Source organism: Leptodactylus fuscus, chromosome 3 (assembly GCF_031893055.1).
Source record: "Leptodactylus fuscus isolate aLepFus1 chromosome 3, aLepFus1.hap2, whole genome shotgun sequence".
Lineage (NCBI taxonomy): Eukaryota > Metazoa > Chordata > Amphibia > Anura > Leptodactylidae > Leptodactylus > Leptodactylus fuscus.
The window spans coordinates 215,402,240-215,425,659 of NC_134267.1; the positions used below are offsets into that span (position 1 = coordinate 215,402,240).

General features: G+C 43.8%; 1 protein-coding gene across 3 annotated transcripts in view; it reads right to left on the minus strand.

Moving 5' to 3' along the window:
* Positions 1-23,420, minus strand: part of NBAS (NBAS subunit of NRZ tethering complex) — a 498,058-nt gene that overhangs the window by 268,597 nt on the left and 206,041 nt on the right. For all 3 annotated transcript variants that reach the window (XM_075269168.1, XM_075269167.1, XM_075269169.1), the window contains 2 exons: positions 19,161-19,273; positions 4,627-4,740 (listed from right to left, as the gene is read on the minus strand). In XM_075269168.1, the coding sequence (XP_075125269.1) occupies positions 4,627-4,740; positions 19,161-19,273 (227 nt within the window). The remainder of the gene's footprint in view (positions 1-4,626; positions 4,741-19,160; positions 19,274-23,420) is intronic.

The window sequence follows — 23,420 nt, forward strand, 5'->3', positions numbered from 1 at the left end:
GCAATGGAAGACAAGGTAGTCCTGTATGCGGGCAGCATGTTATAGAGCAGGAGGAGAGGAGCAATGTGATGTATAGGTATAACCTATTGTTTATTTATATAAAGATCTGCTCTTCCTATCCTCAGGAGTCCAGTAGGCGGTCCTATTCAGACACTGACTTCCTCCCCTGCATGTTGTTCATTGGGTGGGACCGCCCTCTGGACTCCAAAGCATAGAAAGGGCAGGGATCTATGCAAATGTCAAGGAACATTTACTTCGGTACCTGGATGGGAAGGCATTAATTAACCAGAGCCAGCACGGCTTTATGACCAATAAATCTTGTCAGACTGACCTGATTTCCTTCTACAACAAAATCACTGAATGGTTGGACCAAGGGAATGCCGTGGACATAGTATATCTTGACTTCAGTAAGGCATTTGATAAAGTATCACATAACCTTCTTATTGAAAAAATGATTAAGTATGGCTTTGACAAAAAATCAGTTAGGTGGATTCACAACTGGCTTAATGATCGGGCACAACGAGTAATACTAAATGGCTACACATCCAACTGGAAGAAAGTCAAAAGCGGGGTGCCGCAGGGCTCTGTTCTGGGCCCAGTACTTTTTAATATCTTTATAAATGATCTGGAAGATGGAATTATTGGGGAACTCATAAAATTTGCAGATGATACGAAGATAGGAGGAATAGCCAACACTAGAGAGGAGAGAGAGTGTATTCAAAAGGACTTAGACACATTGGAACAATGGGCTGAGGCGAACAAAATGGTATTTAACAGGGACAAATGCAAAGTTCTACATCTGGGTAACAGAAATGTAAAAAACCTATATAGTATGGGAGGAATAGAACTAAGTGATAGCATAGGGGAAAAGGACTTGGGCATAATAGTAGATCACAAATTCAACATGAGCCAACAGTGCGGTGCTGCTGCAAAAAAGGCTAATAAAATTCTGGGATGTATTAAGACAAGCATTGAATCTAGATCAAGAGAGGTCATTATTCCGCTGTACTCTTCCCTGGTCAGACCACACCTGGAATACTGTGTACAGTTCTGGGCGCCTCAATTCAAGAAAGACATCGATATATTGGAGCAAGTCCAGAGAAGAGCAACCAAAATGGTGGAAGGTCTGCAAACCATGTCCTATGAGGAGCGGCTAAAAGAACTGGGATTGTTTAGTTTGCAGAAGAGAAGGCTGAGGGGAGATTTAATAGCAGTCTACAAATATCTGAAAGGTAGTCACAGTGCAGAGGGATCTCCCCTATTCTCATTAGCACAAGGAAGTACAAGAAGCAATGGGATGAAACTAAAGGGAAAGAGATACAGATTAGACATTAGGAAAAACTTTCTGACAGTGAGGGTAGTGAGAGAGTGGAATAGGCTGCCACGGGAGGTGGTGGGCGCTCCATCAATGGAAATCTTCAAGCGGAATCTGGATAAACATATAGCTGGGATGATTTAGGAAGACCTGCACTCGCAGGGGGTTGGACCCGATGGCCCTTGAGGTCCCTTCCAACTCTACCATAAGATAAGATAAGAAGAAATGAATGACAAGTTATACCAGATTATTCCCCACAAGCCTGTATATCAATCTGCTCGCCTCCTCCTGCTCTATAACATACTGCATGTAGATTTTTAGTTTCATAGGTTCGGGTTTTTTGGAGATTGTGAGCCACATATAGGGATCACAATGTACTTTTTTTTTTCCTATCAGTTTGTCTTTGGAGTATGAGAGGAAATCCAGACAAACACAGGGAGAACATACAAACTCCTTGCAGATGTTGTTCCTGGCGGGATTCCAACCAAGGACTCCAGCACTGCAAGGCTGCAGTGCTAACCACTGAGCCACCGTGTTGCCACCAGTGTCATAGGTTCTGTCTCAAGGAGTCTTGATCTCTCAAAGCTGCAATGAGTGCAATATAGAGGACAGGGACAGCCACGAAAACATACCTGTGGTCATGGTCATGCTGGGTGTATGACATTTTAAAAGAAGCCTACCACCTCCTCCAAGTATATTATATCACAACACAATATAGTAATAGACAACATACAACCTTGAAGTTTTATGCAAATGAGGCAGAGTGTGCACTGGGGGTGGCTCTTCAGCTCCCTGGAGCACTGCCCCCTTGTCACTCGGACCCCTACTTGCACCACTTTATGCAGCGAGTGTTGATCCTCTCCTCACCAACCTTACTTGAGCAGTAAAAGCAGTACCCCAGAGCTGACGGCCCGCCCCCAGTGCACAGATAGATAGATAGATAGATAGATAGATAGATATGAGATTATTATTATTAATTATTATTATTATTATTATTATTATTTATATAGCACCATTAATTCCATGGTGCTTTACATTTGGGGGTTACATACAGTACACAGAATATACAGGTAGATATAATACTAACAGTGATCGGCTGGCACAGTGGGGTAGAGGGCCCTGCCCGCGAGGGCTTACAATCTATGAGGGAAGGGGGTAGAGACAGAAGGAGAGGGGGAGACTGTACAGATGGCAGTGCGGTGATAGTGTTATTGGAGGTTGTAGGCCTTCCTGAATAGGTGAGTCTTCAGGGCCTTCTTGAAGCCTGTGATTGTGGGGGTCAGTCTTATGTGTCGTGGTAAGGAGTTCCAGAGTATGGGGGATGCACGGGAGAAATCTTGGAGACGGTTGTGTAAGGAGCGGATGAGAGCAGAGCGGAGTAGGAGGTCCTTGGAGGATCTGAGGTTACGTGTGGGCAGGTAGCGGGAGATGAGGTCAGAGATATATGGAGGGGACAGGTTGTGGATGGCTTTGTATGTTAGCGTTAGTAGCTTGAACTCAATTCGCTGGGCTATAGGTAGCCAGTGGAGGGACTGGCAGAGGGGAGCAGCCGATGAAGATCGGGGGGTGAGGTGGATTAAGCGAGCAGTGCAGTTTAGGGTGGACTGGAGGGGGGCGAGGGTGTTAGCTGGGAGTCCATGGAGAAGGGTGTTACAGTAATCTAAGCGGAAGATTATGAGGGCCTGGACGAGCATCTTGGTAGTTACCTGGGTGAGGAAGGGGCGAATTCGGTGGATGTTCTTGAGTTGGAGGCGGCAGGAGTTGTTGAGGGCTTGAATATGTGGCTTGAAGGATATTATAGATAGATAGATAGATAGATAGATAGATAGATAGATAGATAGATAGATAACAAATGTATGATGTTTCTCATTGTAATATGCTCTGTATGAGCTCTCTGGTGGGGACACATTAATATTCTTGGGGGAGGGATAGACTCCCTAATAACACCACTACTATGATTGCAAGTGCCCAGGAGGATGCCCCCCTCATGTGCAGTGCTAAAAACTATCTGCAATAAATGGTCTCCAGACCTCTCCCTCTGTTCAATATGATGACTCTCCAGTTTCCGGGTTCTAGACACTAACTAATATCATCACCCAGAGTATAGAGGAGGGACTGAGGAGTGTTTATGGGATGGATTTTTAGATTTTCTTATTGACCATCCCTCTTTAAGCTTTGACCACCCTTCTTAAGTACCCCCAAGAGTATCAACCTCTTATAAGAGACATCAGTACTGATGGAAGTACTCGTTGTACTTGTAAAGTAAAGATGGCACCTAAGGCAGGGGGGACTTGAATGCAGTGCAGTATGTAATACAGACTAATGGTTCTGACCCATGGCATGCACCCACAGGGACTGCGGGATGTATTCTCTGGATATGTGTACCGGACGTTGAGAACCACGTGCATAGTGTACAGAGTCAGAGGCAGACAGCTCTGTATACTACACTAAAGTGTCTAGACGATGTGTTACTTCCTTCCTCACTTGCCGGGTCACGTGCAAAAATGACAATGCTATTCAGTATCAATGAGCACTTAGTTAGAAGAAGACAGTTCTGTACCCTGTGCAGTAACAATGCTACACTAAGTAACCTCCAGTAGCAGAGAATGGCCACTACACAGTGTACAGAGCTGTCTACTTCCAGCTCCATGAACTGTGCTCCCAAAAAGCTGATCGGTGGGGGTGCCGTGTGTTAGACCCAACCTGATCTGATACTGATGACCTACCATGAGGATAGTTTAATATCTACTCTTAGAGAACCACTTTAAAGTAACATCCTAAGCGCTTAGAGAAGGCGTCACTTACTTTTTCTGTTGTTTGGTTGCCCATAAAGATAGGAGGCTTTGTTGAGTTACCATCATTCCCCAAAATGAGGACCCTATTCAAGATCAATGAGCACTTCTCTAATCTTGCCCCTAAATTCCAGGCAGAAACAATCTGTAGTTGACAGTACATACATTGTTTACTGGATAGGAAATATAAATAATACTCATATATGGCTACCATAAGCCTCAGCATGCTCTGCCAGTTAGATTGGGTCTAGAATATAAATATCTGCCCTGACTCTGAGGACTGTGAATTCTCGAGCTTTCCTTGTGTAGCAGAATATAGCAGCGGGGAATGCTAAGCACAGAAATAAAGGCTACCGCAGTCACTGTGTGAACTTCCCCCTTATTACAGCAGATCTTTACCATCGATCAGATGAGTCTTCCCGCTGCCCGGGCCGGAGCGTGCGCTTATAATTAGCCTGCGAGCTCTGGAGTGTTCCACACACCACACAATATGGCAGATCAATGATTAGAAGGATTTACCTGCGACTCTCAGCAGATGAGCCAGTGCCAGCAGCTTTGCCGACTGCTTGTAGCTGGTTGAGGACTGAGAAATACACTTCTCGATGAGGCCGAGGCGGATGGAGCAGAGGCGCACTGCAAGGACAAAGAACACAAGATGTTAGACACGGGTCCTTTTAAGGGTTAATTACCGAGCGCAGACGTTGTCAAGAGTAAGACACAATCGAATAAAACTCACAGCGGGTACAAGACACAGATCAAGGATGCATGCAGATAATAAGACATACACTGTGTTATACCTGGTACAGGGTGTGAGCGGGCACATGGATTCAGAGAACACCCAATAAAGACCCCCTGGGGTCATTCCATAACACTTTTTGGCCTTAGGCATGAAACCATGTAAGAATTTTCTCTGGAGTATTCCTTTAATGGGGGTCTCTGTTTTAGTAAATACTGTATTTCAAATGTAAGAACAACTTCGGGACATCTTAAAGGTTTTTTCTAGACATTTTTTTTTCTTTTTTTAATGTAGATTGTGCGCCCCATATACAGATCACAATGTGCATTTTTCTTTTTTCCTATCAGTATGTCTTTGTAGAATGGGAGGAAATCCACACAAACACGAGGAGAACATACAAAGTCCTTGCAGATATTGTTCCTGGTGGGATTCGAACCCAGGACTCCAGAGCTGCAAGGCTGCAGTGCTAACCACTGAGCCACCGTGTTGCCCCTTACTTTTTTTAAATTTTATACTAATGACTTATCCCCATGAAGCAATCTGAGGACCCCACTCTATTCCTTCCCTCTTTCCCTGAACTCGGTCTTCTTCTTCTTTCTTACCCTTCATTGTCTTCACTTGGACACATTTTCTCGTTACAGATGTAGCAAAGTTTAACTTGACACAGGACACAACAAAAGCCAATGAAAAGATAAGTAAAAGGTCAATACAACAGTGTAGTGTGCTGTGTGTCAAGTTCAAGGGTTTTACCGACATTGTAATTCTGATGGACCATCGCTAGGACAGGTCAACAATATCCGATCACTGGGACATCTTTAAGATCAGCTGAGTGCAGAGACCGTAGCATTCAGACAAGCACTGCAGCCTCTTCACTGTTTACCAAGTATACATCATACATTGTGCCTAGTGGTTGTGAATGGTACTACAGCTCAGCCCCATTTACTTGCATGGAACTGATTTTCAAAAAGGCCATGTGATTGATTCACTTGTTTACGACTTTACTCTATGGCCACAATAAGCAACTGACCAGTGGTTACCTGGGGTCCTGGATTCTTGCTGATTTGATAATCCTGTATTATCCAAAGGGGGCGCCTGTATCTTAGACCCAGAAAACCCTTTAAAACTTTTCTACTTCTGTACCTGTCTTAGGTCCTTCAAGGAAGCCACCAGAACCCAGCCCTGCAGATAGGTAGGTTATGGTCTCCTGAATCAAACTGTATTTTCCTCCTGTGAATCATTGCCAAGATATCGGGTCTTTGAGGGCATTGGCGGTTACCTCTCTGAAGCAATGGTAACACCCTTGTGGCACCAAATATCTAATTTGCATATTAGCCAAAAAGATGATATCTCGGCAATAGAGGCGGAGATTTACAAGTGGTAAACAATGTCTGATTCAGGTGATACTAACCTATCTATCTGCAGGGCTGGGGTGATATGTTGGGTTCTGGTGACAGTAACCTATCTATCTGCAGGACTGGGGTGATATGCTGGTTCTGGTGATACTAACCTATCTATCTGCAGGGCTGGGGTGATATGCTGGTTCTGGTGACACTAACCTATCTATCTGCAGGGCTGGGGTGATATGTTGGGTTCTGGTGACAGTAACCTATCTATCTGCAGGACTGGGGTGATATGCTGGTTCTGGTGATACTAACCTATCTATCTGCAGGGCTGGGTTGATATGCTGGTTCTGGTGACACTAACCTATCTATCTGCGGGGCTGTGGTGATATGCTGGGTTCTGGTGACACTAACCTATCTATCTGCAGGGCTGGGGTGATATGCTGGGTCTGGTGACACTAACCTATCTATTTGAGGGGATGGGTTGATATGCTGGTTCTGGTGACACTAACCTATCTATCTGCAGGGCTGGGTGATATGCTGGTTCTGGTGACACTAACCTATCTATCTGCAGGGCTGGGGTGATATGCTGGTTCTGGTGACACTAACCTATCTATTTGAGGGGATGGGTTGATATGCTGGTTCTGGTGACACTAACCTATCTATCTGCAGGGCTGGGGTGATATGCTGGTTCTGGTGACGCTAACCTATCTATCTGGAGGGCTGAGTGATGTGCTGGGTTCTGGTGACACTAACCTATCTATCTGCAGGGCTGGGGTGATATGCTGGTTCTGGTGACACTAACCTATCTATCTGCAAGGGCTGGGGTGATATGCTGGTTCTGGTGACACTAACCTATCTATCTGCAGGGCTGGGGTGATATGCTGGTTCTGGTGACACTAACCTATCTATCTGCAGGGCTGGGGTGATATGCTGGTTCTGGTGACACTAACCTATCTATTTGAGGGGATGGGTTGATATGCTGGTTCTGGTGACACTAACCTATCTATCTGCAGGGCTGGGGTGATATGCTGGTTCTGGTGACGCTAACCTATCTATCTGGAGGGCTGAGTGATGTGCTGGGTTCTGGTGACACTAACCTATCTATCTGCAGGGCTGGGGTGATATGCTGGTTCTGGTGACACTAACCTATCTATCTGCAAGGGCTGGGGTGATATGCTGGTTCTGGTGACACTAACCTATCTATCTGCAGGGCTGGGGTGGTGTGCTGGTTCTGGTGACACTAACCTATCTATCTGCAGGGCTGGGGAGATATGCTGTGTTCTGGTGACACTAACCTATCTGCAGGGCTGGGGAGATATGCTGGTTCTGGTGACGCTAACCTATCTATCTGCAGGGCTGAGTGATGTGCTGGGTTTTGGTGACACTAACCTATCTATCTGCAGGGCTGGGTTGATGTGCTGGTTCTGGTGACACTAACCTATCTATCTGCAGGGCTGAGTGATATGCTGGGTTGTGGTGACACTAACCTATCTCTCTGCAGGGCTGGGGTGATATGCTGGGTCCTGGTGACACTAACCTATCTATCTGCAGGACTGGGTGATATGCTGGTTCTGGTGATACTAACCTATCTATCTGCAGGGCTGGGGTGATATGCTGGTTCTGGAGACACTAACCTATCTATCTGCAGGGCTGGGTGATGTGCTGGGTTCTGGTGACACTAACCTATCTATCTGCAGGGCTGGGGTGACGTGCTGGGTTCTGGTGACACTAACCTATCTATCTGCAGGGCTGGATTGATATGCTGGGTTCTGGTGACACTAACCTATCTATCTGCAGGGCTGGATTGATATGCTGGGTTCTGGTGACACACTTCCTTTAAATGTCAGACTTAAAGTTTCTCTATCCCATGAGCTTTGCATTCACTTCTTACGCTCTTTCTGGGCCAAGACTGAGTAATCCAAAGCCCCTTTTTCCCAGCCCAATATGATGGGCACTCCAATGACTCTACATCTTTGCTCCTTGATGATGTTTTGCGCTTGATAAAGACAGAGAATCTTAGAAGGGATAGAAAACCCTGTAAGAGCGGCTCGTGCATGCATGTTTATACACAACCATTATAGGGCAAGCTCCTGAGGCGGCTCTTAATGCAGGGGGGTTGTCTCTCATTTGACTCCGAGCCTTGCCAGCCGCAGAGGTGATGAGTAAACATTTCAATCAATACGATGGGTGCGAGAGCTGCCAAGTATGTGAGATATCCGCCGCCCTGGACAGGATCACACAAGCACCTGACTGCGGCTTGGCTTTTCCTGCACAAGACGCCCGGCTGCCAGTCATTCGGGCACATGTTAAGCTGCCGGGCAATCGCTCTTTGGATTTCCAAACAATCAGAATCACAAAGTAGAAGTGTAGACATTTATCACAATTGGAAAACACACAGCACAGGAGCAGATGTTCCAGACAGACAATAATGGAGGGGGGTGGGGGGTGGATACAGATGCTTAACACAGAGCGGTGCACTCAGAGAAGGAGATAATGAAAGCTACATTAAGCGCTGGAGTGTGCGCGGCCCTAATAAGTCATCAGTATGCAAAACGCCAAGCTTCGGGAGAAGAACAAAAAGGCGGGCGAGGAAGTTACCCGAGGTAACCAAGTTACAATGGAGCAACTTTCAGCCACTTATTATTTCTCAATATACTCCGCCGTCTGCACCCCAGAAACGCTCATTTCTCTTGCGTGCAGATTAAGAGTGCAGTCCCGGGAATAAAATATATTTATTTGGCTATTTTCTCCTGCACGGTTATAGCGTTTGTTATAAGGTAGCGCATTGCTGCCCATAAAGCTTTGCTTAGGCTGCTGGATGGAGGAATAAAAATGTCTGCATATGTTTAATGGTCATTTCAGATGGGCAGAAATGTTCTAGAAAAATGAGCCGGATTCGGCGTGCCTGTAGAGCGCTCGGCTTTACGTTTATTGGCACGAGATGGGAAAAGGTGTGTAATGTAACTGCGTAATGGGATAATTATATGGAAATAACCATACATTATAATGATGGGTGTAGTAATACCGACAATCATGTGAGGGTTATGTGATACAGATGAGGGAGAGGTTGTCAACAAGCCAGATGAGTGGCCTCCATTAATGATTATCTTCCAGTAGGCTTGCGAGTGATAAAACGCTTCGAGAAATTGGTTCTGCCGCAAGGAAATCGGGTACCAAGAGGTTGAGTTTGTGGATACTATAGGCTTAACTTAATACGCCGGTGGCCTCTTGTCTTGTAGAGATACAGGCTATCATGAGGATTACGCATAGTAAATAGCTGCTGGGGTAAGAGGTCGGGATTTTACATGATTTCGAAGAAAATCCAATTTAAGGATATGGTCGAGTTCTCCTTTTTACACCAAGGATTACGGTACAAGTTCTAAGGGTATAATGCAGCTGCAATATGTAGATGGCGTAATGAAAATCGGTCTACAGATAGGAAGAGACGTATTATCGAGCAGAGTCAATGATAGGAGATATGGGCTAAGCCAGTGATGGCGAACTTTTTAAAGACCGAGTGCCCAAACTGCAACCCAAAACCCACTAATTTATCACAAAGTGCCAACACGGCAATTTAACCTTAATAATGTGTGGATCCACAATTGCACTCTATTACAGACCTGCAAAATATTGTCATACGAATGGGGCTTTATAGAGCTTTCTGATCCTCTGTGACCCCCCCCACACACACACACACACACACACACTTTTTACAGTGACCCACACAGTACAATTTGCTTCACAGTGACCCCCACAGAGTCCAATCTGCTGCATTGTGACCCCCACACAGCCCAATCTGCTCCATTGTGACCCCCACACAGTACAATCTGCTCCATTGTGACCCCCACACAGTACAATCTGCTTCACAGTGACCCCCATACAGTACAATCTGCTCCACAGTGGCCCCCCACACAGTACAATCTGCTTCACAGTGACCCCCACACAGTACAATCTGCTCCACAGTGGCCCCCCACACAGTATAATCTGCTGCGCAGTTGTCCCCACACAGTTGGGGGTCCCCATGCAGACTAACCCAAACGGATTACCACCGCAGATGTGAACGACGCCTTACCCTGCTACAGGGCAGTGTTTAACAAAGTATGCAATATATCACTATTATGTGGTGTATATATGTATATGTATGTGTTAACCACATTGGTGTTGAAATTTCCAATGTAAATTTGCGCAGCTATATCTGACATTAAACTTCTCGCTGTACAGGTAGGAGTACAACTCCCAGCAGACTCCTGACAATACTATCAGCGCTCTCCATTACCTGCAATACAACCTTTCTGTAAAATGTGAGGCAATTTACAGAACAAGTCAGGCAGTGATCAGTCTGTAAATGGCGTAGTGTCACTCCGAGAGCGAGCGCTCTCCAAGGTACTGAAGGCCTTTCACAGGGACGCTATTAGTAACATACGCACTACTACCTTGTGGGCAATTTAGCTTTATTTCACAGAGAGCTTTATTTCTCAATGCAAAGCCCCTAATGGGAACACTATCCGCCCCGCACAACCACAGAAGAAGGAATCGAATAATGGATCTGCTACATCATCCAAAGGACTCGCAGGGTCGTCGGAAAAGTTTGGTTTCTGAAAGAAGTCTTTGACTACAATGAATAGAGAAGGCAAAAACCTGATGTCTTTATATTCAAGACAGAAGTTCTGGGAAATGTTTTACCTCCGTGTCTGCCTGTGCTCTAAGGAAACGTACCTCCTTAATACATAAAAAGCTCCATCTGGAAGGTGCACTTAGCAGCGTATAAAGTACAGCAGTGATGGAGAGATATAGATCAGGAGACATTGCACATATCCAGGGGGAGAAATGATGATATAAAAGGGAGAAAACAAGTGCAACAGGTAAGGAATAACTAGAGGAGAGTGTAAAAGTATACAACTATGTCTGGTGCTAGATAGATAGGAAGACGTGAGATGGATAAAGAGAGAAATAGATATAAGCTAGCTGGATAGATAGATATATGGATGGAGAGACAGGAGATAGATAGATAGATAGATAGATAGATAGATAGATAGATAGATAGATAGATAGGAGATAGAGAGAGAGATAGATAGTAGATAGATAGGAGGTAGATAGATAGATAGATAGATAGATAGATAGATAGATAGATAGATAGATAGATAGATAGATAGATAGGAGATAGAGAGAGAGATAGATAGTAGATAGATAGGAGATAGATAGATAGATAGATAGATAGATAGATAGATAGATAGATAGATAGACAGATATGAGCTAGCTAGCTAAAAAAAGATATCGGTAAGTAAACGGACAGATAGACATATGTATGTATGGAAAAGACAGGATAATTTACATAGTATATTTCCAAATTGACATACATTTTGCACCTGTATCTATAACTAGATAGGTAGATAGATACACCAAAGGATCAACACTAAAATGGACAGACAGATATGAGATATAAATATATAAAGATGATATCCAGCCAGCTAGCTAGATATGAGATAGACTGCATTATTTCCTTCATATTTGATTTAAAAAAAAAACACACTTCATGCAGTGGTATTTTTCTCACAAAGGTGTCAGACACCTCGCATCTGTAACCTAAACCTGTCACTAGATAGATAGATAGATAGATAGAGTCATAGACACTTCCTTGAAACCTGATGAACCTCATTAAAAACTCCAGGTATCCAAAACCCCTTCCATTTCTGAGCACGTGTACATATAGCCTAAATGGCCACAATATAAAAGAACTATTTACGATGGAACTTTCCATGATAGCACTACACCCTACGTTTATGGCATATCATGCTATTAATCCCCATTCCCCCTGCGGAGCTGGAGAAGTGGCTGCACATGTAACATTCTCCATTGACTTCTATGCCGGTTAGCCAAGCATGTGTGGTCGGCTGTATCCGTAATTCCGGGTTCACCATATTGTATCCTCTTTAGAGACTTCTCCCACATGGACAGTCCCAGTTTAGTTACCAGAGTTCTCTCTAGCCTTGTGCTGAATCTCTATAGTCAGCCATTGTTTCAGTGAAGCGTTAGCTTGTTGTAAGTTATGACCGTAATAAAGAGGGATTGAATAGGAAAGACTGGGAAACAGAATGACAAACACAAGTCCATTAAGAAGAATAGAAATGTTGCATAAAGTAAGGGTGAAGTGTGTGCTGACATTTTCACATGGCCATTAAACAAATGAAAGAAGTCAATGTGAGACCGCCGCACAAATCTCGCTACACGGTGACCTTTCCAGAAGTACCTGTAAATGTGGGTGAGCACAGACCATTAAACGATCCGCATCTGGCAGATGATATAAGACACTTCGAAGACGATTGTCCTTCACTTGGGAGCCGGGGCTCGGGGCAAACTGTAGCGGTTACTGCAAAGGACGCTTTGCTAATAAGCATAATAATGATATAAATTATCAATATCGCCATAGCGTAGGATGGAGAATATAACCAATAATGTGCCCATCAACTCAGGGACTAGAGGTATGGAGCTAAGCCGCCTAATATCTGTTATTACTACTCACAATAAAACCACATGGTTCCCTCCGTACACTAAAGAGGGTAGGTCATGTATTATTCTAAGAATTCCTCTTCATTTCCGAGCACTGGCTCCCCGCTACTCTGCATCTGTCGTGGCTTTATGTCGCCATTTAGGCCCTGATGGGCCTAATCGATGGGGAGTCTCAAGTCACAGAGTCTAAGGTTAGAACTGCTGCGGTATCTGCGGAAAGATAGACCAGGACACTTATTTTTTCAGCATCCTGCTGCGATCTCTGCCTCCCATTAAAAAATAATCAGCATCAAATTCCTATAGCGAACACCCCCATTGGCATTTATTGTGGGAACATTATATTGTGAACCAGGGGGGGGGTCCCTGGAGCTAGGTTAAAGGAAACCAGATCCCACAATATCAACCCAACCCCACTGATAGGTTAGGGCAGTGATGGCGAACTTTTTGAAGACCGAGTGCCCAAACTGCAACCTAAAACCCACTAAGTTTTCACAAATTGCCAACACATCAATTTAACCTTATTACTGTGTGGATGCTCTGTAATGATATCACTTGTCTGCTATAAAACAGGTACTGTGTGATAAAAATTGTGAACGTCCCCCACACAGTACAATATGCTCCACAGTGGCCCCTACAAAGTACAATCTGCACCACAGTGGCCTGCACACAGTACAATATGCTCCACAGTGGCCCCCATGCAGTACAATCTGCTCCACAGTTGCCCCCACAAAGTACAATTTGCTCCACAGTTGCCCCCACAAAGTATAATTTGCTCCACAGTTGCCCCCACACAGTACAATTTGCTCCACAGTGGGCTCCACACAGTACCATCTGCTGCAAAGTGACCCCCACCCAGTATAATCTGTTCCACAGATGGGTGCACACAGAGAGGGCTCTGAGAGACACTTCTGGCACGCGTGCCATAGTTTCGCCATCACGGGGTTAGGGTCACTTGAATCAAACAGTGATTTCTCCTTGTGAATCAGTCTTTCTGTTGCGGACATATTGTTGTTTTGATCAATATATCAATGGAGCAATAAGGGCATTACCGCTTACCTCTTTGCAGCAATAAGCACATTGCCGCTTACCTCTTTGCAGCAATAAGAGCCGTGCCACTTACCTCTCTGCAGCAATAGCAATTGACCTCAGCATTTGCATATTGACAAAAAAGGAGACATCTTGGCAAAGGAAGCAGAGATTCACAAGGAGAAAGCATGGTTCGACAAACCAGGGTCACCTGAATCAATCCTTGGGGTTGACTTGATATTCTGGGTCCTGGTGACAGACTCCACGTACAACTACTAAGACATTACGGTGAAAAACATACGGAACTGTAAAGAGTTAAGCGCCACCTACTGATATATAGTGTATAATTCTAATCATGAAGCGTATATGTCGGTGTAGTAATGATAGAACATGGCGGGTGGTGGAGAGGTAATTGGGTGCTCTGTGAAGCACATGATTGTGTCACCCAGCGTATAGACCCCTCCTGACTCCCACCACATAACCTCTGAAATGTTTCCTCTATAGAATAATTGCTGTTAAATCAAGTGCGATTGATCTGACTACTTTTCCTATTCAAGAACAGAATTGTTCTCTGTTTCCTCTTTTTAACTTTTGCATTATAGCAGGGGAAGGGGAGGGGGGTCTCTGACTAGTTCCTGTCACTCACACATATATAAGGCTCCCACTTCAGGTTATCAGACTTCCGCATCTGGAGACATTTTGGTTTCATTTTAGAATATCTCTGGATAGAACGTTGTTTAATCATTCCTCTGTAATTCTTCCTGGAAATGGATGAATAAATCGACATGTTGGTGCTACTATTCACCTCAACATTAAAGGGTTAATGCCACAAAAATTATTTATCCTCTAGCAAATAGTTGATTGATGGGGGCCAGTGTTTTAATCTCACCCCACCCCTACCCCCACTTGTGAATTCAGCCTGAATACAGCCAAGCCCTTGCTAGATGAGACAGGATGCATCCGCACTCCCATTCATTTCAATGGAGGCGCCAATAATATCCGAGTAGTCCCCATACGGTATAATGCTCCCCTAGATTCCCCATATAGTATAATGCTCCACCTGTAGCCCTTGCACAGTATAATGCTCCCCAGTAGCACCAGCACAGTATAATGCTCCCCAGTAGTCTCCATACAGTATAATGTTCCCCAGTAGTCCCGAATACAGTATAATGCTCCCCAGTAGCCCCTGCACAGTAATAATGCTCCCCAGTAACGCCTGCACAGTATAATGCTCCCCAGTAGCACCAGCACGGTATAATGCTCCCCAGTAGTCTCCATACAGTATAATGCTCCCCAGTAACGCCTGCACAGTATAATGCTCCCCAGTAGCACCAGCACAGTATAATGCTCCCCAGTAGTCTCCATACAGTATAATGCTCCCCAGTAGTCCCGAATACAGTATAATGCTCCCCAGTAGCCCCTGCACAGTAATAATGCTCCCCAGTAACGCCTGCACAGTATAATGCTCCCCAGTAGCACCAGCACGGTATAATGCTCCCCAGTAGTCTCCATACAGTATAATGCTCCCCAGTAACGCCTGCACAGTATAATGCTCCCCAGTAGCACCAGCACGGTATAATGCTCCCCAGTAGTCTCCATACAGTATAATGCTCCCCAGTAGCCCCTGCACAGTATAATGCTCCCCAGTAGCCCCTGCACAGTATAATGCTCCCCAGTAGCCCCTGCACAGTATAATTGCTCCCCAGTAGCTCCTGCACAGTATAATGCTCCACCTGTAGCCCCTGCACAGTAACAATGCTCCCCAGTAACGCCTGCACAGTATAATGCTCCCCAGTAACCGCCTGCACAGTATAATGCTCCCCAGTAATGCCTGCACAATATAATGATCCCCAGTAGTCCCTGCACAGAATAATGCTCCCCAGTAACGCCTGCACAGTATAATGCTCCCCAGTAACCGCCTGCACAGTATAATGCTCCCCAGTAATGCCTGCACAGTATAATGCTCCCCAGTAGCCCCTGCACAGAATAATGCTCCCCAGTAACGCCTGCACAATATAATGATCCCCAGTAGTCCCCATACAGTATAATGCTCCCCAGTAGCCCCTGCACAGTATAATGCTCCCCAGTAGCACCTGCACAGTATAATGCTCCTCAGTAGTCTCCATACAGTATAATGCTCCCCAGTAGCCCCTGCACAGTATAATGCTCCCCAGTAGTCCCCCATACAGTATAATGCTCGCCAGTAGCCCCTGCACAGTATAATGATCCCCAGTAGCACCTGCACAGTATAATGCTCCCCAGTAGTCCCCATACAGTATAATGCTTCTCTGTAGCCCCCACACAGTATAATGCTCCCAAGTAGTTCACACATAGTATAATGCCTATCACTGGCTTATTCACAGTATAATGCTTCTCAGTGGCTCCCCCACAGTATAATGCTCCCCAGTAACCTCCACATAGAATAATTCTCTCCAATGGCGCCCACACAGTACAATGTTCCCCAAAGGCCCCTGAACATTATAATGCTGTATAGTATAATTCTCCCTAGTGAATCTATGGGAATCTCCAGCTTTTCATTAGTATTCACTGGGCTCCCTCTATATTGTCGGTTCTACATATATGAAACAGTTACTGCATAACCAGTGGATATGCTAGAAATGTCTAAGGTTGAAATACTCCTTTAAAGGAATTACCCTATAATAGAGGGAAAAAAAGGTTCAGGAGTTGAATACTTCAGTGGTTACATAAAAGCCATAAAAACAAAGAGCTGCTGCAGCAGGAGACACTTCGAGACCCTGGAATTTCCTTCAGCCAGTCTAACCATTTCTTAATGTCGGGCCCATCATACACACAGGATCCACTCTCCGGCAATCTTTGCTCCTGGCTTGTACTTTGAAGCATATTAATAGAGAAAATTCACTTTTGGTCAGATAAAGCAAGCTCCAGAGCCCTAAACAGTCTACGTGAGCAACGCTTACAGATGTTTCCATGTCACAAGGTGAACGTTTCAAGAGAAAGTGTCTTACAGGAGTTACCTCTAGGCTAAGTGAGGATCGTACAGTAATGGAGGAGAATTACCGGCATGTAATAAACCACACAGAGGAGACCAGTGCTCAGTACAGGAAGAAAAACGTGGAAAGGAAATGCATGACTTAAAGACGAAGTAAACACATGCACCTCACACCATAGTAAACACACGCACCATACTTCACAGAAAAGTGGAGACGTACAGAAAAAAGGTTAAAAGAGGAAAGGTATTTGAGATATTTCCCCAGCTTTTCGAAGTGATGACAAATTACCAAGACATGTCATTACTTTATGATAAATTAGGGTCTCCCACTTTTAGGACCCTCACCAATCCTGAAATCAAATGTTCTACACTGCAGAATTCAGCGCTGCAGCCCCTTTAAAGAGCAGCCATGGCCACCCAATGTGCAGGAGAGAGTGAAAGAGGCGAGCTAAAGTTCCCTGAATAGTCATGGCCAGGGTCCCCAGGATTGATGGGGGGTCAGAGTCAAGCAAATGGTCAAGTGGAACTAAGAGATAGTATGCAGAGGAATAAGAGATAGTATGCAGAGGAATAAGAGATAGTATGCAGAGGAATAAGAGATAGTATGCAGAGGAATAAGAGATAGTATGCAGAGGAATAAGAGATAGTATGCAGAGGAATAAGAGATAGTATACAGAGGAATAAGAGGTAGTACACAGAGGAATAAGAGATACTATGCAGAGGAGAAGAAGTAGTATGCAGGGGAAGAAGAGAGAGTATGCAGAGGAATATTAATAGTATGCAGAGACAGAAGATTAAGAGGCATAATAACAGCAGAATAAAAGGCAAAGAGAGGAATAAGAGGCAGAAGATAGAGGAAAAAGAGGCAGAAAATAGAGGAATAAGAGGCAGAAGATAGAGGAATAAGAGGCAGAAAATAGACGAATAAGAGGCAGAAGATAGAGGAATAAGAGGCAGAAAATAGAGGAATAAGAGGCAGAAAGTAGAGGAATAAGAGGCAGAAAATAGACGAATAAGAGGCAGAAGATAGAGGAATAAGAGGCAGAAGATAGAGGAATAAGAGGCAGAAGATAGAGGAATAAGAGGCAGAAAATAGACGAATAAGAGGCAGAAGATAGAGGAATAAGAGGCAGAAAATAGAGGAATAAGAGGCAGAAAATAGAGGAATAGGAGGCAGAAGATAGAGGAATAAGAGGCAGAAAATAGACGAATAAGAGGCAGAAGATAGAGGAATAAGAGGCAGAAAATAGAGGAATAAGAGGCAGAAAATAGAGGAATAAGAGGCAGAAAATAGAGGAATAAGAGGCAGAAAATAGACGAATAAGAGGCAGAAGATAGAGGAATAAGAGGCAGAAGATAGAGGAATAAGAGGCAGAAGATAGAGGAATAAGAGGCAGAAAATAGACGAATAAGAGGCAGAAGATAGAGGAATAAGAGGCAGAAAATAGAGGAATAAGAGGCAGAAAATAGAGGAATAAGAGGCAGAAAATAGAGGAATAAGAGGCAGAAAATAGACGAATAAGAGGCAGAAGATAGAGGAATAAGAGGCAGAAGATAGAGGAATAAGAGGCAGAAGATAGAGGAATAAGAGGCAGAAAATAGAGGAATAGGAGGCAGAAGATAGAGGAATAAGAGGCAGAAAATAGACGAATAAGAGGCAGAAGATAGAGGAATAAGAGGCAGAAAATAGACGAATAAGAGGCAGAAAATAGAGGAATAGGAGGCAGAAGATAGAGGAATAAGAGGCAGAAAATAGAGGAATAAGAGGCAGAAGATAGAGGAATAAGAGGCAGAAAATAGAGAAATAAGAGGCAGAAAATACAGGAATAAGAGGCTGAAAATAGAGGAATAAGAGGCAGAAAATAGAGGAATAAGAGGCAGAAAATAGAGGAATAAGAGGCGGATTACAGACAGAAGACAGTTGAACAGGAAGCAGAATAAGAGGTAGAATACAGCTTTGAATACAATTATTGTTGTTTTCAGCATTACAAGGACTTATTATTGCAATGAGTCAAGTACAGCAGTGGGATGTCTCAAAGTTCTCACCTAAAATAGGAAAGTTTGGTAACCAGCCCTGTATGACACAGAAATAAACCTGTAACTCCCACAGACTTCAATGGAGCGAGTCATGGGCAAAGTTCTCTATGCAGTTGTTTGGTGCAACCTTTTTTTCTTTACGTTCACAGTACTATATGTATCCTTGTTCTTCTGTATTTCCTTTAGGTACTATTTTATAGTGTCAGAGGTAAGAACCTCACCAGTCTCTAAAATAAGAGAGGTGGCTCAGCAGGCACAGGCTCTCCACTGACTCTATGGGAGATCAAACAAATAAGCATAGTGACCTGGCCACCAACAATAGGGAATGAACCGACCTCACTGCTTACCCATTTGTGCCACCTCTAAAATGCCATGAGCAGTATTATAGAAAAAGTCCAATACCAGAGAGCATTTCGCATCTCAAGTTCCTTACCTTGTAGGGGCAGAATTTTCACCCCAAACTCCTCCAGGTAACCCAAAGATCGTATAAGGTCCAGCTCTTCCTGAATGGAGTCAGGACAGTCGGTGATCAGCTGTAAGCAGCTCCTGTAACAACAAGGACAAGAAATTATTTGCACTTGGTGGTGTAACAAAGAAGATGTCTGACAAAGGGTATCCATAGAGTGGGGGATAACTAGCAAATCGGTGGGGGCGAGACCACTCACACCCTCGCTGATCAGGGGAACATCTTTCCGCAACGTAGGGCCCAAGCTTTAAAGCACTTTTGTCCAATTATCTATGTATCATATTGTCAGATAATATGATACATAGAATTCATCTATCTAAGAAGTTTTGTAACATTGTAAATACATTGCATTAAAGGGGTTGTCCAGAAAATACATAACTGGGGCAGAAGGCCGGGAGAGGTGAAACAACGTATCTCTGGAGCTCCGATGTCCCCTGTCCGGTCTATCAGCGCCCAGGAGTTTGTTCCAGAAGAAGTCCTCGCCACACAATCAGTGACCTCAGTGGTCACAGGAAAGGACCAGGGATGTCACTCGTCACTTCCTTCCAGCTGAGGCCCATCTTGTTCAGCGAGGACTTTTGCCGGCATAAGCCCTCAGGTGCTGCTGGACCTGACTGCGGTAGTGGACACTGAAGTGCCAGGGACAGGTGAGTATGTTCCCCGTGTTCTGCCTCAGTTTTGTATTTCCTGGGCAACCCCTTTAATTATTGCGTACGGATTCTGATCTAAAGCCTTTACTATGCTTCAGAGCTGTATTCACAAATCAGCACAAATTTCCAAGCATTCCCTATTGGCTCAATATATGAACACAGCTTGTCCTGGTGATTTCCATTCTGGGAAGAGTCAGATTTACACTAGTCACTATACAGTTATCTGATGTAGTAAAGACTAACGGTGCCCATCAGCCAGAAGGAGAGAGCGGATGGGTTGGACTTCAACATAACCAGTCCTTCGTTCTAATGGTAAATAAGCCGCCATCAAAGAAGCCTTGTAGTAGCTTATTCCACTCTACCCACTGACAATGCAAATGGTTGGCTGAGGGCGGGTTCACATCTGCGCCTGGTCTTTACTTTAGCCAATCCGGCGGGTTTCAGTCTTCTGCCCCGAAAAACTGGACAGGGGACGGAAACCTGGGACAGTCAGTGTTCAAACCCTTTCACTTGCTATGTTGCTTTGCTGCAATACCAGACACAGCCAGTGGAAAGCGTTGGTGCTGCTTCTTGAAGAAAACAGCCATATTTTTTGGAATTCTGAATATATCCTTTAGTATCACATTAAATGTCTTGTAAGGAGTACATTTCTACTAAAATAACCAAACATTAGAGCCACAGGGGTCATGCAGTTACCATTAACCAGCAGAGCACAGAGGGAGGGAGGAAGAAGGAGGAATTTATGCACAAGTGGAATAACATGTCCTGCTGCGTTAACCGGGTCGGAGGTTTTATGTGCAATTACGAGCCTAATTAAAGCATGGTGACATCTTTATGTAGCCGGGGAAGTCAATGCCTAGCAAAACATTACGTCAAAGGACACTTAGAATTCGTAAGGTCACCGCAGCTCGCACTAACTGCACCATGTATCTACTGACCCGCGCTTCTGCGACCATTTACTGCACGTTCCTGCTTTTCTGCCATTATCAGCAAGTGTTCCTTTACTATGAACATATTGATCTGAGCCAAGACTTCATCCAACATACGTCAGAGCCCAGTATGGCGGCAGCTACATTCTTTGTCCTCGTGCACATGGCCATAGTTCTTTTCCGTATATCATACGTAATTATGGATAGTGTATGGACCCATTAATTTCTATGGCCTCCTGGACATGTTCATAGTTTTTAGGGATCGGCGTCTGAAACGTATACGACACATATTTATAGAATATGGAGCAGGTCCTGTTCCAGTATTTGCAGAAGACTTCCAAGTCTATGGGATATGTATATAGGCCTTTTTGCAGATCTGTATTTAAGGACAACAAATTATGTGTGATGTGTTTTTGTAGAATAAGGACATTAGGCAAAACTGCAGGTCACAAGAAAATGGCCGCTTACTCACTGTGAAAGCGGACATTTTTCTTGTGGCCGCGGACATGTGCAGTCAGCTCTGACCGAGGCCCGAGGCCTAGAGGTTTGACGCTAGCACCGGAAGAAGACGTGTGAAATGGCTGTTCCTGAAGAAGGTGGAGGCATCGCTGGAGAGTTCTCTTGCAGCATTGGGGACGCCCCCAGTGCTGCGAGAAAACTCCTTTGCATACCGATGAAAACCCGGATTTCTACTGAACGGTGGCGCAGAGAAGACATCTAAAGGTAGGAGAAGAATAGCCTTTCTGAAAGCTATTCCTACATGTCAACGAGAAATACATTGATTTTAAAGGTAGAATCCCTTTAAAGGGGTTGTTCAGGACTCAAAAACATGGCTGCTTTTTTTTATGTATGTTGGTCACATGTTAATACCACATCTCTGTCCCATTGAAATGAATGAGACTAAGCTACAGCATGGCCATGTGTCCAACGGATGTGATGTCACTTCCTGAGAAGAAGATGCAGCCATGTTTTTAAAGTGAAGCACAATCCCTTTAACATGGGGTTGTCAGAAATCCTATATTTCCACTGTATGATTCTATATAACAAAAGACACTGTATTACAAAATGACCAATATATCAATAAAAGAAATAAAAAATATAACAAATTCAGTGTATGGGCACAAAAAAAGGAGAGTATTCAATTAATAGAATAAATTACCAATGTAAACAGTCGATATAACGGTCGGGAAAACTGTGTGGCTCCGAATATTAATATATTATGCTGAAGGAAGCAAGAAATCAAATTTTCTTTATTTTTTTAATACATATAATTGACACATCAGGCTAGAGTTAATTGATAATAAAGCGGCCTCACAATTAATATCTAATTATGCTTCATTACCGAGTCCCAGACCCATAATTAATGGATTAAAATATGCAATAATTTTAGTGTTTGCTTCCTATAACAGGTAAAAACACTGATTCACCTGGAAAAACAGTAAAAATATATATATATATATATATATATATATATATATATATATATATATATATCAAAATAAAATAAAAAAATAAACTTAAATAATAATAATAATAATTTAACTAAAATATATTATCATAAATATTATGCTGAATGCCACCGCCGTGAGGACACAATACATGGATTTTATCAGCTCAGCCAAATATCATTCAGGTGACCATGATAAATACGTTAGGTCCCGAGGGAGATGGAGAAAATACAAGCAAGGTCAGTGCAACGGATAGCGATTCAGGAATCAGCTCCGAGGACCCGGCCATTACCACCTGGGCGAGTCGAGTCCCTGACATTTGCCTACATGTATAATGCTTTAACGCATTTCACACCGTTCTGGGTTCTCCATAAAGGAATGCAAGTTTGATTTTCTCCTTGACAAAGGAGGACAAACGAAAAATCAATTGCTATCAACACCCTGTCATGACCAATTACATCAAACAGAAAAGGAGGCCTCAAAAGGCTGAAAGCGGCTGCCTGCTCTATAAATTCTTATTTTCGGGAGAACAATATTGTAATAATATAGTAGGATTGAGAAGGAGTAAAAAACAGGGAGATAAGTGTTGTAGAAGATGATATATTTAAGGAGGAGGCCTGTCATTGATGTGGCAACTCAATTGGATTTTACATCTTCTCGATTCTGGAGAAGGCTACGATGTAGGACACCAAGACAATCCATGAATACAGGATGGACAGATACAATAAAAACCTCATTTCAATAACAAGACCAGATTTCGAGACAAGATTTCAATTCCTTTATTTATTATGTATATGAAGCCTCCTCTTTGAGAAGACCACCATTCTTGAAGACCATTTTCCAATGAAATGTTGGGTGGTCATCGTGAAGAGGTTTTCACTGTGTTTACCCTGGATTTGCAAACAACTACAATGAAAGGAATTGACCTCTGTCATCTCTTCTTCAGATACCGGCATCATCATTAACGTAACTGTACAGAGGGGTAATTGAAAACATGACCAACGCTGGGCAGATACTGAGCATCTTCATGAAGTACCACTTGACCATACATACCATAATTAAGAGAAGAGGATGGAGCAAGGAAAGACTTCTCCATAGATATCAGATTTATTTAAGCTCCTTGGTCATGTCTACTCATTTTGAGGTTAGACAAGAAGTGTTTAGTAAAAGTAACAGAGTGCGCATCAGATGTGGGGCCAA